Source organism: Acomys minous (assembly GCF_964271855.1).
Source record: "Acomys minous genome assembly, chromosome: 4".
Taxonomy (NCBI): Eukaryota; Metazoa; Chordata; class Mammalia; order Rodentia; family Muridae; genus Acomys; species Acomys minous.
In genome coordinates, this window is record NC_140486.1 from 87,620,286 (window position 1) to 87,639,664 (window position 19,379).

Below are 19,379 nucleotides of genomic sequence, written 5' to 3' on the forward strand. Positions count from 1 at the left end.
GCTTCCTGTCCAGTCACGTGCTTGGCTTCGTGAAGGAGGCGTGGGACTGGGTCCTGGGCTCAAGGGGCTCTGGGAGCCAGGATGGTTTCTTCAAAGCATTTTAGCCCTGCGCAGCTGACATGCTGTGTGAGGAAGCCTGCAGCATGCAAGACCAGCGTAGCCAAACAGTGAGACAGGTGGGAAAACTAACTTTAACAAACTCAGAGAGAGTAGATATTTATGTTTTGAACAATTGTTGTAGTCTTTGGGGTGTGCTTTTTAGTTAACAGGTTGTGTAGCAACAGTAGTGCTGTTTGCAGCGCTGCTTTGATTAGCCCTGTTCACTGGCTGAGCAGGTACTTGCCACAGGGAAGAATGGTTACTGAGACCTTTTCTAAACGACTGTGTTTATTTTCATATAATTGGTAATGTTAGAATACTAGGATAAAGTTACTTATTTTGTTTTGTTTTGTTTTGTTTGAGACAGGGTTTCTCTGTGTAGCCTTGGCTGTCCTGGACTCACTTTGTAGACCAGGCTGGCCTTGAACTCAAAGAGATCCACCTGCCTCTTGCCTGGGATTAAAGGACTGCACCACCACACCCAGCTGCTACTTTTTTTTTTTTTTAAATACTAAAATTCTTTGCAAACATCGCAATGGAACCTGCACTTCCAAAGATTCAGAGTCCTATTAAGAGGGCAGATGTGGTGATTACTGAAAGCTGGACATGTGATTTCAGGAAAGCATAGTAGCAATAGGTTATATTTAAAAGTACCTTACATAGACTTCACTAACCTCTAAACCATTTTAAATTTAAATTTTGTTTTATATGTGTGGATGTTTTGTCTGCATGTATGTCTGTACGCCCCATGCATACCTGGCTCTGGAAGAGGCCAGAAGAGTGTACCCAGTCTCCTGTACTGGCGTTACAGTTTTGACCTACCATGTGGGTGTTGGGAATTAACCCCAGGCCCCCGGGAAGCAGCCAGTGCTCTGCTTTCCAGTCCCTAAAAACCTTTTAAGTTGATGCATGTTACAAGTTAGGTGATACGTACGGGTTGGTGTTATTATATTATTTTTTCTGGTTTTTTTGGGGGGCTGGTGGTGGTGGTAGTATTTGTTGCATTTTAGGGCTTTTGTTTTGATTTTTTGAGATAGGGTCTTATGGAGCCAGAGCTGTTTAGTTTGTTTTTGTTTTTCAGGATAGGGTTTTTCTGACCTGGAACTTGCTTTGTAGACCCACCTGCTTCTGCACCACTACGCTGGGCCCAGAGCTGGCTTTGAGCTCAGTAAATAGTAAAGGCTGGTCTCGAACTCTTGATCCTCTTGTCTCCAACCTCCTAAGTGCTGGGATTATAGGCCTGTAGATCATTGTTGAAGACCTCACAATCTTTTGGACCAGTGTTCTTTTTATTCCTAAAATAGGTTTAGTGCTTGTCAATCAAATTTTTATTCATGTACCAAATAAAAACACTACTTTTCTAAAATGAAAATTTTATTCTTGCCGCAAGAATTCATGCAGTTCAATCTGAGGTGGCAAGAATACAACTTAATACTTTTTGATTTTCTTAACTATGTATTGCCTTTTGTTGTTGATTTGGTTGGTTGGTTTTTCAAGACAGGGTTTCTCTGTATAACAGCCCTGGCTATCCTGGAATTCCCTTTGTAGACGAGGCTGGGTTTGAACTCTTAGAGAGATGCCTTCCTCTGCCTCTGCCTCCATCTCCCAAGTGCTGGGACTAAAGGTGTGCACCACTACTCCCTGCTTAACCTTTCTTACTATAGAGATAAACAAGGCAGGAGAAAAAGGAGCTGATGCAGAGGCCATGGAGGGGTGCTGCTCACTGGCTTGCTCCTCATGGCTTGCTCAGCCTGCTTTCTTACAGAACCCAGGACCACCAGCCCAGGGATGGCTCCACCCACAGTGGGCTGGGCCCTCCCCCCATCAATCACTAATTAACATTGCCTACAGTCTTGCCTATAGCCTAGTCTTATGGAGTTGTTTTCTCAACGGGGGGTTGTTTTTCTCAGATGACGTAGGCTTGTGTCAAGTAGACATAAAATCTAGCTATCATAGACAGTCACAATTGATACTTGAGTAAATAATGTAAGAAAAAAACCAGAAGCTCTTCTAGATCCTTGGTTTTTGATCTGGGCAGTTTTACCCTCAAGAACATGTCTGGCAGTGTTAGACAGTTTTGCTTATTTCAGAGTGGGGAAGTAGTGTAGATTTTGTCTACCTATTACTACACAGTAACAAGTATGACTCAAGAACAGTGCTTTTTATGTACTTGCATCCTTATCTTTCTGTTGTATTACATTAAAAATAGCTGCTGTCTATAGATTACAAAGTCATAACTTGTTATGTAAAATGCTACATTAGTGTTTACATTTCCTGAGAAATTTATTTTTTGTTAGCAAATAATAGGGGACTATAAGTAAAAATATATTATCATTTGTACTAAAAATGTGTGATCCCTTGATAAATACTAATGAGATATGTGATCAGCATTGTGTTGTAAGATATAAGCAACTTGCTGAAGCAGATGAGCTTTTCTGTCAAATTGACTTGCGAGGAGTGGGCTGGATACTGGGAATTGAGTCAGGGCCTTGTAAATATTAGGAAAATGCTGCACCCCTGACCCTAGACCTTTATCCTCATTTTAATATTTATATATTAGCTTTGTTCCTTCTTTAAAAAGAAAATGGATAAACAATAATAGAGGTTATAATAGGTTATTTAAACATATAACAAGAGTACTCTGCTTCGTCCCCGTCCCCCCCCCCCCCCGCCCTCTTTTTCTTGTTTTTTTTTTTTTTGAGACAGGGTTCCTTCATATAGCCCTGGCTGTCCTGGAACTCGCTATGTGGACCAGGCAGGCTGCCCTAAAACTCAGATCTGCTGCCTACCTCAGGCTTCTGAGTGCTGGAATTAAAGGCATGTGCCACCATGCCTGGCTTCTGCTGCTTTCTTCTGTCTGTCATTAATGAGTACTTTATCTGCATGTACATCTGCATGCCAGAAGAGAGCATCAGATTATATTACAGAAGAGGTGGTTGTGAGCCACCATGTGGGTCTGAGACTTGAACTCAGGACTTCTGGAAGAGCAGACAATGTTCTTAATTGCTGAGCCATCTCTTCAGCCCTTACTAGGGTGGCTCTTAATGGAAAGAAAATCCTTAGCATGGTTTTAAAAACCCAGTAGCCAGCAACCTTCTTTAAAGAGCTAATTATTTTAAATTTCACAACCTGTAAGTTCTCTGTTGTGACTAGTTATTAAAAGTAGCCATAGATAAGTAAGCAAGTGAACAGTATATTTCAATAAAATTATAGGAACCCAAATTTGAATTTGATACAATTTTCACATGACATGATACTACTCTTATTTTTATTTTTTTAAACTGTTGAAAACGATCACTATGGGTTGGCGAAATGACTTGGTTGCACAACCATATGGACTTGAGTTCTGTCCCTGAAGCCCATGTAAAAGGATGGGTCTGGTGTGCATATGTAATCCCCATGCTGGGAGGTGGGGACCAACAGATGCTTGGGACTGGTGTCCAGCCAGCCTTGACAAATGAGCAAGGCCTTTGTTCTAGTGGGAGACTCTGTTTGAAAAATACAAGATGGACAGTTTATGAAAAATAACATGCAAGATTGACCTCTGGCTTCCACATGAACAAGTGTGCACATCACATGTGCACTCCCTCCTAGTGAACACATACACTACCACCTATATGTGTGCACACATACATGCAAACATACACACATGCATATTTTATGTTCTGCTTTTAACTTGTGGGCTATAAAAATCAGGTAATGGGCAAGATTAGATTTGGGGGCATGCTTTGGGGACCCTTGCATTAGCTTAAAAATGAACAAAGACGTAGTCTAGAGAGAAAATGGTTAATTAAAAGAATATGAGGCAGTGTTGAATCTCCAGTTTATTTGCATACCAGAGCTATCCATGTTTGTGTTGTCTTCTTTATATCTTCCAGACAGTTGATATTCATAAAGAGAAGGTTGCAAGAAGAGAAATTGGTATTTTGACTACCAATAAAAACACTTCAAGAACCCATAAGATTATTGCTCCAGCCAACCTTGAGCGACCAGTTCGTTATATTCGAAAACCTATTGACTACACAATTTTAGATGACATTGGACATGGAGTAAAGGTAGGTGTAGTTTTGTCAGGCTTTCAAAAGGCTATAGGGAAGCCTAGAAAATGAAGGCTTGTCCAGTTTCCTGAAGAACCCGATCTTGGCACAGCTGTGGTTGTGTGAAGATTGCTTGCTACAATTGTATCCTTCTTAAGACTTTCTTTAGTGTTATCTTCGAAAGCAGTCATCTTTCAATGGAATTTGCTTGTTTTTGCTGATAACTTACATAGTATAGTTGTTCTAATCTTTTAATGATTTAGTAATGACAGAAAAATCATCCAGTATATTATTAAAATGTTTTTCTTAACTCAAAAATTTATCAGTAGACTTTTGGCATTAGTTTTCAGAACAGCATATGTTACTGAATATGAACTTGATTTTTTTTCTAGAATAATTTTATCTCAACATTTTAGATAAGGGTAGTGTAGATAAAGGTTACAGATTACTATTTGTTTCTAGGGCTTTTAAGTTTATAACATTTAAGCTGGCCGTGGTGGCACATGCTTGTAATCCCAGCACTCAGGGAAGCAGAGGCAGGAGGATTGATGTGAATTCCAGGCCAACCTGATCTATAATGGATTCCAGGACAGCCAGGGCTGCACAGAGAAACCCTGTCTTAAAACACCAAATAAATAAATAAATAAATAATAACATTTTATATCTTGGCCATCTTTTAAAAATGCATTTGAGTATCTAGTATGTATATAAATTACCAGTAGAAGAGCAGAGCTTTGCACACAGAGCACTGCGCTCCAGTGCAAGCACTTCAGAACACCTACCAGCTAGAGCTGGGGAAAAGTGTACTTTCTGAAAGCTGGCCTTTGCACTTAAAAACCATTTAGAGTCTCCTCTTCCTCTTCTTCCTCTTCTTCCTCTTCCTCCTCTTCCTCCTTCTCCTCCTCCTCCTCCTCTTCTTCTTCTTCTTCTTCAGATTTATTTATTTATTATTATGTATACAGTGCTCTGGCTGCATGTATACCTGCAGGCCAGAAGAGGGCATCAGATCATATTATAGATGCTTGTGAGCTACCATGTGGTTGCTGGGAATTGAACTCAGGACCTCTGGAAGAGCAGTCAGTGCTCTTGACCTCTGAGCCATCTCTCTAGCCCCTAGGGTCTCTTCTAAGAACATTATTTACAGTTTATATTTCAGTAGTGATTGGAAAAATACTTCAAATAAACACACACATATGCCTATCTTGAAGCTGTATAGGTCAGGCATAGGATATTTTTCTAATATAAACCTATATAAATAAAACATATACCACCATTTTGGCCAGAAATCAGTAAATTGAAATTTAATGTTTTATAAACTTATTTATAAAACAACTTTTATTTCAGAGGTTTTTTGTTGTTGTTTTGTTTGTTTGTTTGTTTGTTTGGTTTTGTTTTGTTTTAGATAGAGTCTCAGTGTTGTAGCCCTGGCTGTTCTGGAACTCTGTTGGCTAGGCTGGGCTTGAACTCGCAGACATCAGCCTGCCTCTGCCTCTAGGATGCTGGGATTAAAGGTGTGACCGCCACACCCAGCTTATTCAGAGTGTTGAATAAATATTATTAACTGGAAATTTGATATTTAATTTTATAGTTGATTCTTATATATATTTTAATGACTAAAGGATATTAAAAGGATATGTAACCAAATGATTAATTAAACTAATTTTTTAACTTGGGGAGTTTGTTGAAGATTTAACAGTTGCTAGTAGAATGTTCCAGGCTGCTGCTGGAATCTGATGCCAAAGGGTACATGGACTACAAAGTATTACATTTGGTCTTGCTTGTTCTATAATAAGAAGGTGGTTCCTTTGTGTAATTCTTTTCAATCCTTAAAAAAGGACTTTTCTTTTAGGATTATAGACTCTGTTGTTTGTACTTTAGTGTTTGCTAATTTGAAGAACTCTTTAAAGGAATTAAAGTTTCGAATAAAACTGTGTATTTATCTCATCAAGGAGACTCCTGCTCATGGCACATTCTGCTTTAACCACTCTTTCTGTGATCTACTGAAACATTATTTTGTTAATGCCGATTGCTTAACTTGTTTTTCTTTGTTTTCTTTCTTTTGTCTTCACATCTGAAGTTCCAACTAACCTTTCAATGCTTTTCTTCCTTACCTCTTTGATTTGCTCCATTTATGCATTAAGTGGTTGCTTAGATTTAAGGTAAGAGATTCCAGGGCTGGATTGCCATTCTGTGTTCTTACGTAGAATATTACATATGGGGAGTAGAGAGATACTTTACATTTGGCCCTTTAAAACCAACCAATTAGTCCTGTTTATTTATTTTGGTCTGGCAACTTTGTTGTGTGTCTTCGTGTTCCAGGAGGGTAGATATTCTTGTCTATGTTGGTCATTGCCCTGTTTTTTGTGCCTAGAACAGTACCAAACACACATTAAGTGATAGTAAGTATTTGCTGAATGAGTGAGTGCTTTTATGAAACTGAAATATAAGTTGCCCTGTTGTAAAGTGTTATGAGATAAAATTAGCTAGATTTTTAAAAAAATAAATGTGAAAATTTTGTTATTGATTGGAGGGCCAACTAATATGCTTTGTTAACCCTCCCCCTGTGTAATAGCTTTTTATTCTATAAATGGTGTGCTTAATATATGGTTTGTTAACAGTATGTCACTATCTTTTGACTTCTAATACAAAACATTGAGAAGCAAAAAATACCATATGATATGCTTTTTTTTAAAGTTGCAGTACATTTTGCAAAAGAATTAGTCTTTTAAAAATGTTGTATAAAATATATTTCATCATAATCTCACTTTGTCTTTTAAAAGGTGAATATCATTTGTTTGCACAGCATCTTCATGATAATGGTTAAAAAATACAAATTAAGAATTAGAGACAGGGACTGGAAGGTATTTCACAGTGCTAGGACAGTTATTCCGCATGTATAGGAGGACCCTGGTTCTGTCTACAACACTAGAAACCAGTCAGCCAACCCAATAGGAAACCCTACCCAGCTGAGCAGAGCAAGTGCTGCTGTAAAGGGTCAAGTCATTCAGTGATCTTCATCACATTAGCACGGAGGACTTTTTTCTTTTTCTTTTTGGTTTTTTGAGACAGGGTTTCTCTGTGTAGTTCTTGCTGCCCTAGCTCTGTAGACCAGGCTCAAACTCAATAGCTGTGTCTGCCTCTGCCTCCTGTGTGCTGGGACGAAAGGTGTGCACCACCACTGCCAGGCAGCATTTCTTTTTCTTTTTTCCTTAACCATATTTTGTGATTTCTTTTCAAATATGTATTTGCTGTTACTCTGCAGTTTGCCATGTCTTCAGTGTAGCCAGTGATAATCAGGAGATAAGGTGACTCTATTACCTAGTATGTACCATGGCCACAACATTTTTGTCTGGTCGTGGCAGGCGGATCTGACAGAAGGAAAATAAAGTCACAATGGAGCATAGGCTCTAAGCCCTTACCCTGCTGGTAACCTAGGTATGTGAATCGTGGAAAGGTGCCTCCTCTTTGAAATGGTCAACTACAGTGAACTAGCTTAAAAATAGCAGGCAGTATTCAAATTTTGGTTCTTGCTCTGTTAACCTACAAAGTGGTTAACAGTGCCCAGAAAAACTAACTGAAGAAAGACAGAAATAGACATATCCCTTTGTCTTCCTAAGCCATTCTCACATGGTTCTTTCTTGACCTTGAAAATCTGTTTTAATGGAAGAGATAGGTCCCCGAGAGCTTCCTAGAAAGATCTCACAAGATTTATGCTTGGATAAGATGCCTCAATGTTTTTTGCTCTTTGATCCAAAAAGTTGCACACTGGAATCCCAAAGGATTGCACTACTCTGGTAGTTATGCTAGCTGGCGCTATAGCCAAGGATAATGTTGGCAGGAAACTATGGACTTCTTCCCCCCCTTCCTCTAATCTGCATAGATGTAAATAATACATGGTCCTTCTTTTTTCTCTCTGTATTTAAATATATTTAAAAAGCATAGATTATCAAACCCAGGGCTTTGAGCATATTAAGTATGAATTTTTACTTCTGATTCCATATCCCAGCCCCAGATTCTTTCTTTTTAGGATCTCATGTAGTCCAAGCTGGTTTTGAACTCACTGTGGAGTAGAGGCTGGCCTCGAACTAGTGATCCTTCTGCCTCAACCTCCAAGTGCTGAAATTACAGACATGTGTCTGTAATCCTCTCTCCCTCACCCCGCCCATTTTATTTCCACTCAGCATGTATTTTTTCTGTAAAACTGTGTAGAACTCTGGATGTAGCTGTTACCACCTTCACTCAGCAGTTATGACTATGCTTATGAAACCCTCACCAGATTTAGTTTACTAACATCTCGCTTGGAATGTCAAGGAGAGCTAAAAAGACAGCTCATGAGGTGGCTCAGCAGGTCCTTGACTCCCCTAAGGATATGCAAATGATCACAGTGTCTGGAGGAGACTTGGTGTGTGCTGTAGTTGTCTGTGCGCTGTTCATGTTGCTGTAAGCAATCCCTCGCGCATGCTTCTGTCAGTGCCTCTAGTTAAATTCATCAGTTCATCAAGTCAGAGTTGCATGAACCCCTGTCCAGTCTGTTGTTACCATATGCTGTATCTTGGATGAATAGACATTTGTTTACATCTTTCTAGAAAAAGTCACACACCACTTTCCCCTAATGTTTTTCCACATTACTACTATTACTACTTTTAAAAAAATTTAAAATAATTTGTAGAGATTGTTCTTCCTTTTAAATATGACACACACACGTGTGTGTGGTGTGTGTCTATATATATTCCTTTTATAGACAACTTTTTTCAGTTTTTTTTTGCATGTAGATACTAAGAATTTTAGAAGGTACTGCAATTTAAATAAAAGCACCAAATAAATAAATAAATAAATGCACCATATATACTGAAATCTAAAACAAATTATAGTTGGAAAATTATTTTCAAGTATCTTAGCTATCCCATGTATAGAATAAAATTTATCTTTTATTTTTTTCCTATTCTTGCTCCTTTTCCTTCTTGTTTCTAGCAAACTGAATTGTAGTTTAGTGTGTGGATCACTCACTCCTCCCTCATCACTTACAGTAACTTTGGGTTTGGTGTTAAGGTTGAGCTTAAAGGACTTTGGTTACTACTCGAATCTTGCTGTATCATTAAATCAAGATATGCAGTTTTTAAAAGTTTTGTTTTTTTGTCAGATTACTTACAAATTTTTTTCAAATGTGAATTCGTTTTTTGAAAGTATCTTCTGACGTTTTAAAGATAAAATTCTCATACCCTCTGCTTATTAAAGAGGGAGATAGTAAGGATAATTTATTTCTTATTTGATAATTTATATTTACTGTTTAAGAATAACAGCAAAAGGATTATAGACAAATGCTTTACTTTACAAATATTAACATTTTAAAGGTAACCATTTGTCATTAAAGATTGTTTTAACATCACACACAACTTGTTCACTGGGCTATTCATTTGAAGAGTTTATTACTTGATATATTTTTCTTGCATATTTGGATAAATAATAATCATTATTTTAGGACTTAAAAAATTCACCCAAGTTAGAGTTAATTTTGACAGCCTCAGTATTCTGTGACATAATTAAGAGTTGTTTTAATAAAATTTATATTTAAAAATTGGCCAGGAATGGTGGTGTATTCCTTTAATCCCAATACCTGGAAGACAGGGACAGGCTGATCTCTGAGTTCAAGGCCAACCTGATCTGTATAGTGAGTGTCAGGCTAGCTAAGGCTTTATAGCGAGCATTTGTATCAAGTATACATATATATAATTTTAAATCTGTTCCAACTTAAGTGGTATAATATCTTACCCTTTCATGTCGTAAGTATAAAGTTTTAACTCTGAAGACAGTATTGTGAGAAATTTGAGATCCTTTCTTTAAGAATGTTGTGAAGCTAGCAATCCAAGATAATAGGGCTTAAAACAGCGTGTGGATGAGTCTGCTTTGGGAACAGTAGTGTAGCCTGTCGGTAGTCTCAAACGTGTGACGTTGCATTCCGCTGTACTCCTTACTGACTCCTTCTAGCTGGATCTCTAGGGGTTCTCTACAAGTGTTGGCGTTCTCCTTTGATGACGTCATTATTCTTAGATTGCCCAACCTCTCTGTATCTGAAATTTCATTTGGGAATAGATTTATGAATGCAGTCATGGTCTGTCTCTGACTTAGCACTGTGTCACACTGTCTCATTCCTTGTGCTTTCCGTTTGGGCCTACGTGGGCTTACTTCCCACTAGCAGTCACACGGTGACAGTGGCTTTTGTGTTCTCAGCGATGGGTTACCTCAGGCTTAGGAAAATCCCTTGAACTAGCATCGTTCAGATAGGTGATTTCCTCACAAGGAGAACGCTAAATCTGATTTGTGAGAGTGATTCACAAATTAAAAGAGCTGAATTTGTCTTTGTATAGCATAGAAATTATTTGTATTTTATATTCTCCAGTTATAACTGAGCATATAAATAGTTGCATATCTCTTTGGGAAATGTATTTTGTTTATGATATATTTGTTATCTAAAGCAAACAATCCCCCAAACAAATAATTCATTAAAGAACTTGTTTCTAATTGAGTTGATTTTTGTTATCAACTAAAGCTTTTATAATTATACTATTTGATTTTAGCGGAATGTAATATCAAATAGTCTAACCAGTGATCTGTTGGTGTGATGGCCTAATGGCAAATAAATTCTTCACATACAAGTTTAAAATAATTTGAAAAATACTGTTAGGAAGAGTCCTTTGAGTACAACTACAGAAAAGTAGAGTAGGAATTGCATACAAATTGCATGGCCTCTAATTTTTTCTTATTTAAACCTCCCCCTCCTTATTTTCCAAATGCCACTAAAGTTAGCTGCGTAGAAAGTAAGTTATTTTTTCTCAACGTTATTTTAGGTGAGCACCCAGAACATGAAGCTGGGCGGGCTGCCACGTACAACACCCCCAACTCAGAAGCCCCCAAGTCCTCCTGTGTCAGGGAAGGGGACACTGGGGTGAGTATATTGTAATAGAAAAACATGTGTGTTTAAAAAACCCAAAAAACTCCACCACCTCTATGTAAATGAGTAAAGAGAATATTTTCTTCGTAATGTTACCTTTTTGTATGTGTAACTTTTTTTCTGGTAAGTTTATCTTTGTATTTTAGAAGTGGTTGTTTAGATATTAATTTTGTAGTGAATTTTTAATTGAGATAAAATCTTAGCCTAAATTCATGGTTAATTATAAAGTGAAGCCTAACTTTTTCTTAGAAAATTTTAATGATCCTTTCATATTACAGTTGAATTTATTAGGATGTTTTTTTTTTAAATTTTTGTCAAGAGGCTGTGTGGATTATAACATTCTGTGTAACTTACTGTATTTTTGAGTTTTGATTTGTGCCCAAGAGTATGTGATCTTTTTCTTCTCTCTCTCATTTTTGTTTAGGTTTTTGTTTGTTTTTTGTTTTTCAAGACAGGGTGTCTCTGTGTAGCCTTGGCTGTCCTGTACTCACTGTGTAGACCAGGTTAGCCTTGAATTCACAGAGATCTGCCTGCCTCTGCCTCCCTGAGTGCTGGGATTATAGGTGTGTGCCACCGCTCCCAGCATGTGACCTTTTTTTTTTGTATAGTACCCTAGCATTTTCATTATTGAAGTTTGTGATCAGGCGCTGTAATCCAGAGTCCAGAAGCGGGCGGGCTGAAATTGTGGTTTGGATCTACTGTGTGGTCTGTGGTCCTGTAGTCAGTTCGTCAACGATTTAGTTTTTTCATCTGTAAAGGGAGTTGTATTTGTCCTCCATCAACTTTCGAGGGTCACTTTACTACAAATTGGATTTTTAGAAACATATAAGAGAAGATGGTTTCACACTCATTGTCTGTGATATTTTAAAAAAAGAAAAGAAAAAGAAACAAGAAAACCCAAACAAAAATAGTTCCTACCTCATCAAAACTCTTTCAAGCAATTTGGATTTGTGTGGGACAAAGTTGATCTGAAATATAAAGGAGGATAATATTGGAAAGAAATTAAAAGTTTAGTCAGTGGAAAACAAAACATAAAAATGTAACCAGGAACAGGATGGTTTTAATTTTAATGAGTTTGTTTTTTTATGCTAAAGCATCGCTATAGAATATAGTTCATATTGGCCTTGAACTTTTGATCCTTCTTCCTCATATTTTGGAATGCTGAGATTATAAATTTGTGCCTGTAATTCAGTTTAGGATTTATCTGATATGATCTTTTTGTTCTTAGAATAGAGAAGAATCTAATGTGTCCAATAAGAGTTAAACTTCAAGGCAGTGTGCAAATGACCGCAGAGTGTGATGCAGCAGAGAGAGCATTTGCTTTTTCTTTCCTCTGTGGAATATTTACATTTCCCTCGTGTGTACCACCTAATGGAATTTGTTAAGGTTTGAGTAAGACTGTTGTTAAGTCTCTGGTGAAATAAGAATTTCTAATGTACTCATATTTTGAACGTACATACCAGTGATGCATTTTCTTGGGTACCAGCAGGAGGGTGTAGCTGCTCTTTGGAGACCGAGTGGCTAGCTAAGCTTCCTTTGTCCAGTTGATGTCATGGGCTGTTTTCTTTAGTCTTTGTCTAGTTACCAATTACTCCTCTTCCTCTTGTTCGCTGTATTTTACTTAAAAAAAAAAAACTATTTAATGTGCATTGGTATGGGGTGTCAGATCCTTTGGAACTGGAATTACAGACAGTTGTGAGCTGCCATGTGGGTGCTGGGAATTGAACCTGAGTCCTTTGGAAGAGCAGATAGTGCTCTTAACCACTGGGCTATCTCTCCAGCCCCTTATTTTACTTTTTTGTTTTGTTTTGTTTTTTGAGACAGGGTTTCTCTGTGTAGCCTAGACTGTCCTAGGCTCGCTTTGTAGACCAGGCTGGCCTCGAACTCACAGCAATCTGCCTGCCTCTACCTTCTGAGTGCTGGGATTAAAGGCATGCGCCACCATGCCTGGCCCTTATTTTACTTTTTAAACCTTGTTTATATCATTGTTTTTCTGGGTAGCTCTCAGTGAAGTTTGAATGGAACATTCTGTGTGCAGAAAGCATTGTCAAAAAGTAGAGTTTAGAAATTAATTATCTGATATATATCATAGATATGATATACATATTATAATTCATATTTAATTTAAATTAATTAAACTAAAATAATTTAACTTATTTGTAACATGAACATATATATGCATTCTATTTAAGAGATGTTTGGATTCTTAAAAAATATTTTCAATTCAAAGTTCTGACATTTCTCCCTTTCCTTTTGACACAGTAGCACATATAGTGGCCTTTATTTATTTTGAGTTGTTAATTATCTTGTTTATTGAACAATACTTGAAGGAAGTAGGATCAGTGGTGCCTTTGATCTTATTTGCTGGGGGCGTGGTGGTGCACGCTTACAGTCCCAGCATTTGTGAGGTAGAGGCAGACAGATGTCTTGAGTTCGAGGCCAGCCTGGTCTATAGAGTGAGTTCCAGGACAGCCAGGGCTACACAGAGAAACCCTGTCTTGGGAAAAAACAAAGAGAAAGGGAGTTGGGGGCGGGGGAGAAAGAAAAGAAAAAGAAAGAAAGAAAGAAAAGAACAGAAGAGTAATCTCATTCAAAGTCAGTGAGCTCTAACTTGAGTGGCCAGGAAAGCAGTGCTTAAAGCCACTCTGGGAACCTGTGGGAGTGAGTCACTGAGAGATGCCGGGCTGGTTGAGAGGTGTCCTCTTATAAGAGAGAAGGCCTTTTGACTTCCGTGCCTTGGCATGCCAGATTCTTTAAAGACCTAGCCTCATCTGCAAGATGTCATTAGTCTTGAGGGGTTTAGTCACTTAAAAACGAGAACTGAGTGATCGTCAACCAGCGCTCCAGGAGCAGCTCACATCTTGTTATTTTCCTTTCTGATGTTTTTTTTTTTTTCCGTTTTCTTCTTTGAAAGGAAAATTTGGGAAAAGGGAAATGATTTGTTTATAACGTTGCCTGGTTTGGGTTTTATAGTTGAAAGTAACTAAGATAGGAAGACTTTGGTAGTCTTTCAAAATGTTTTATCAGTGTTGAACTCTGAGGAGGGAACAGGAAAGAGACTGAGGTGACGTTGAAGGAGAAAGGTTGGAAAAATGAAAAACGAAATTAAATAGTGCATTTTAAAGTGCCAATATATCTTTCATTTCTATGTGTTTAGTGTTAAAAGGGGAATGAGTTATGGCTGGTAATGATCATCACGTGGAGTTTGTGACTCCAAAAATCTAGATTTGTCATCTGTATCTTTAAATATCTTTGGTTAGGGAGAGAGAGGAGAAGAAGATAATTAGTGCATTCATTCAGTGCATTTGGGAGATTTTGACATAATCTTAAAATAATTCAAAATTTTCTAAGAAAAGAGTAGAGTCTAGGAAAACATTGGCTTAAACAGTGGAAAACCTTTGTGTTTTCTGCAAATAAATGAACAAACTTACATTAGCATAGGGACTTGAGGTTGGAGACTGAAACTTACACTACATATTCACCAGAACTCTCTCTAATGGTGGAAGAGTTGTACTTAAGGAAAGACAAATCGATAGCGGGTTAAACCAATATCTGCTTACAAATTGTATTTCACTGGCAACTCTGACTTGATCGTGCCGAAACGTTAATCACACAATACATACGCTCTTCTTTTTGTAGGCGGCATTCCCCCTACCGCACACTGGAGCCAGTGCGCCCTCCAGTGGTACCAAATGATTACGTACCTAGCCCAACCCGTAACATGGCTCCCTCGCAGCAGGGCCCTGTGAGGACGGCTTCTGTGAGTCAAAGAAATCGAACCTACAGGTACTCTCTCTACCTCAGCGCACAGCGGCGGTCGCAGCACCGCAGTCTGTCAGATAGCTCCAGCTCAATCTCTCTCATTTTCCCAACACTAAGTTCTTTTTCTCACTCTGCTCTCCCAAACCTCATCTGATTCTCCCTCTCTCTCATGTTCTGATGCAACTTTGAGCAGGCAGGAAGGCGAAAAGGACATCTCAGAGTATATAAACTTTTCAACAAAGATAAAACTTACAGTAATCTAAAACACATTTTTAACCAGGAATGGAAATTGCAAATTATTTTTTTGATGAAAATTTACAGATGAAAAAATACTCATAATAAAATGTTAGTCTATCACCGTGCCATTACAAACTGAAATAAAATAGTTCAGTAAAATTTACTATAAGCTTCTTTAGATAGGTATTAAACTAGGATATAAAAGGTAATATTTATCATTTTGTTGTATTAAGCACCAGCAATTTGCCCTTAACATTCATAGAGACTTTCCTTAAACATTTTTTATAAGCTAGACCTTATAAATAGGTATCAAAACAAGCTTACTGAACTCAGAGTTTCTCCTCATTTATTAAGAAATTCATATTTGAAATGGAAGCCTTTTGAGTTACATTTTCTGTAGCTTTGTCCATTCCAGAACTGCTTGGGAGCCCTGGTGGTCTGCTTTCCATGCTCACGCTGCGCTGGCTCTTCCTTCTTCAGCAGCAGCGGGAGCAGTGGAGGGAGCCACCCAAGCAGTCGGAGCAGCAGCCGGGAGAACAGCGGCAGCGGGAGTGTGGGGGTTCCTATTGCTGTTCCCACGCCGTCGCCGCCCAGCGTCTTCCCAGGTAAAGCTCTACTGCTCAAATGTTTGGTCTTATTTGATTAATTTGAATTCAATTTGTTATTGACATATAGTGAGTGAGCTTTCGCGTGTGTCTGTGTCTGCTTGCCTGTCGCTGGCTACTGAACCTTGAGTCTCCTGTAGGTTGGTTTTCTTCCTACTAAAGATTTAAAAGAAGACTTCCTTAGCGCTCCGTACGTATTGGGATGTCTGGACATAACCAGCTAATATTAATGGTTTTGCTGTCTTTCTCCTTGTCTGTTACTTTGTTTTATGTCTTTGGTGCTAGTTCAGTTGGTGCTTTGAGGTTTCATATTGGTTATTGTATGAGTTACTTCTTTAGTTTCAGGTAGTGTTATAACTGCATTTTCTTGGGAATGATGAAAACATGGTTTGAGATTCATGTTGGTAACAAAGGGTGGAAAATGTAGAGTTAGAGGTGCAACATAATCAGTAGTTTCTGAAAAAAATCTTCCCCATCCCTGAAACAGAAACACGGTTGTTTGATTTGAAGACGCAGAGTTTGAATTTACTTTTAAGAGCATGAACATATATCACAATAGTGGTGGGAAAGACAGACAGCCCATGGAGGGAAAGACAGACAGACAGCCCATGGAGGGAAAGACAGACAGACAGCCCATGGAGGGAAAGACAGACAGACAGCCCATGGAGGGAAAGACAGACAGCCCATGGAGGGAAAGACAGACAGCCCATGGCGGGAAAGACAGACAGCCCATGGAGGGAAAGACAGACAGCCCATGGAGGGAAAGACAGACAGCCCATGGAGGGAAAGACAGACAGCCCATGGAGGGAAGCTCTTACTGCTCTCGTAGCAGACTTGGGGTTGGTTCCGGCTGGGTGGCTCACAGCTAACTGCCTGTATCTCCAGCTCCAGATGGTCCAGCATCCTCTTCCGGTCCCTGGACATCTGCATGTGCACAGGCACACTGCATGCACACAAGCTCTTTCAGTCTTACACATGTGTAAATAAATATCTTAATTTAAAAAGTCAAGATGAGCCGGTGTTGGTGCACCAATTTAATCCAACACGTAGGAGGCAAAGTCAGATAGATATCTGAGTCTGAGGCCATCCTGGGCTACAGAGTAAGTTCCAAGGCAGTCAGGCTCCACAGAGTAACCCTGTCTCCAAAAACCAAACCAAACCAAAATAAAACAAATGCAGCAAGATAGACTTATGAAGTAGGTTGTGACGTATGCCTGTAATCCCCACATAAATATGGCCGGAGAAGACTGATCTAGGAGCCAGTGGGCTATGTAGTGAGACTTCTGTTTCCAAAACCAAAAGAACATATTTAATTATAATAATACAATTAAATAACATCTTTACAAAAAGCATGAAAAATTTGTGCATATTTGTTCTGTTTTTTAACTGATAAGATATTGTGTGGGATAATGTGCCTGTTTTCTGATTTATGTTGTAATTCTAATAGAATATCTTGCTTTTTAAAGAACTATAGTTTTATATACTTAGAACATTTCATTATAAAAATAACAATATACAGGGAACAGTTTTTTCCTAGGTTAGGAGGACTTTCAGGTAAACAGGAAGGTTTGTTTTTAACTAACATTTTTCAATACTAGCCTGAGCATTTTGAATTATTGGTTGCTCACCTAATAACCTCAGCTACCCTCTTTTCAATGCTCCCTTTTTGGGCTATTGTTAAGTGCGTAATATTCCAATGCCTCTTCTAACGCTGATGTGACTGCTTTATTAATGCTGCCTATTACTCCTCTTTCCCATCAGCCCCTGCTGGCTCTGCCAGCACTCCTCCCCTTCCTGCTACTTCTGCCTCTGTCCCCACCCCTCTTGTTCCTGCTACTGTCCCCTCCTCTACTGCCCCAGACGCTGCTGCTGGGGGTGCACAGACCCTTGCTGATGGCTTCACTTCTCCAACTCCCCCTGTTATTTCTTCCAATCCCCCCACAGGTGAGTACTGGCATGGCGGCCAGACCCAGGTGCTGGCCATCCTTTGCTGAACCTCCAGCTTCATGATATTTGTTGGTTTGGCTTTTACTTTGTATTTTATTTTAAGTAGTGATTAATGTTTACTCAGAAAGTGACATGTGAACAAAGAATTTACTGAGAAAATTGGGATAAAGTCTATGATACATTTGTCCAGTAAAGTAGCACAAACGTAAATATTTCTTTAATTTATTCTGTTAAAGATTTGTGAACTTAGTGTGGAGTCAACTTGTGTAGTTCTGAAACCCTGCCATTAGAAGTACTATAGGCAAGGGGGAGAGCGTAGTTGGTAAAGTGCTGTCTATGCAGGCATGGGAGCGTGAGTGCCGCCCCCAGCACCCGCATCAGAAGCTAGGCCTGGTGGTGCGCGTTTCTAATCCCAGTGCTGGGGAGCTCAAGGCAGGTGAGTCCCTGGGCTTGCTGACTAGTCAGTCTAGCCTAATGGATGAGTGCCAGGTCTGAGTCAAAACATTTTGTGAAAGTATCAGGTTGATGGCTCCTGAGGAACAATACCAAAGGTTGACCTATGACCTCTGCATACTCAACTATTCACACGCACATGCACTTGTGTATAACGCCTATGTGGCGCACACACCTATACTATTACAGGTTAAGCAATGAATAAAAACAAGCCTAAAACAATCGAAAATACACTTTTAATAAGCCCTGCCCAGCCAAACAACCAGAGTTTGGATTCGTGGGACCCATATGGTGAAAAGAGACAACCAGCTCCTATAAGTTGTCCTCCAACCTTCCCTCGCTCGCGCGCTCATGCGCTCTCTCTCTCTCTCTCTCTCTCTCTCTCTCTCTCTCTCTCTCTTTCTCTCTGTGTGGTATAAATGCACCCTCCTTGTAAATGAATGTAATCATTCTTTTAAAAAAGATTTCAACCTCATACATTTTGCTGGGGTATGAGAATACATTTTACAGTTAATGTGATGCTCGTTAATAAATGGGTCCTTTTTTCAAGACAGGGTTTCTCTGTGTAGCCTTGGCTGGCCTGGAACTCACTTTGTAGACCAGGCTGGCCTCGAACTCACAGATATCTATCTGCCTGCCTCTGCCTCCCAATTGGTGGGGTTAAAAATGTGTGCCACCACGGCCTGGCTACTAACAAAACATGTTTTAAAAAACATTTTTGTCCAAATTGGATTCAGATGGTGTTGTGTTGAGATAGCCTCTAATAAAGTCCTTTTGAAGACATTTCTGTAGTGGGTAAGTGAGAATATGGGCAGTCATTTGATTGAGATACACACTCTGTTACACTACTCCAGCTAGTATATTGAAATCTTGCTATTTCTATATTTAATATAGACTGCAAAATAAGAAATGACCTTAACTTAAAGTTAGAATTTAGTAATTAAATGATAATATAATAATAGGTACTTGGCTGAGCGTGGTAGACTTAAGATAGATGATAGTTTAGAGTGGATCCAACTTTATAAAATTCATAATGGTGTTAATTGTCTGATTTTTTTTTTTAAGACCCTAGGCAATAGCTGGGCATGGTGGTGCACGCCTTTATTTTATTTATTTATTTATTTGTATTTTTTTGGTTTTTGAGACAGGGCTTCTCTGTGTAGCCCTGGCTGTCCTGGACTCACTTTGTAGACCAGGCTGACCTTGAATTCACAGTGATCCATCTGCTTCTGCCTCCCCAATTGCTAGGATTGTGCACACCTTTAATCCCAGCACTCGGGAGGTAGAGAT

General features: G+C 38.9%; 1 protein-coding gene across 37 annotated transcripts in view; it reads left to right on the forward strand.

Annotated features, from left to right (window-relative positions):
* Positions 1-19,379, forward strand: part of ABI2 (abl interactor 2) — a 76,633-nt gene that overhangs the window by 29,719 nt on the left and 27,535 nt on the right. For 4 of the 37 annotated variants that reach the window (XM_084779810.1, XM_084779812.1, XM_084779789.1 and 1 more), the window contains exons 3-6: positions 3,978-4,154; positions 10,982-11,079; positions 14,725-14,871; positions 15,568-15,689. In XM_084779810.1, the coding sequence (XP_084635936.1) occupies positions 3,978-4,154; positions 10,982-11,079; positions 14,725-14,871; positions 15,568-15,689 (544 nt within the window). Of the gene's footprint in view, positions 1-3,977; positions 4,155-6,277; positions 6,296-10,981; positions 11,080-14,724; positions 14,872-15,564; positions 15,690-17,450; positions 17,634-19,379 lie in introns of all 37 variants that reach the window. The other 33 variants (XM_084779809.1, XM_084779811.1, XM_084779788.1 and 30 more) reach the window with 15 other exon arrangements.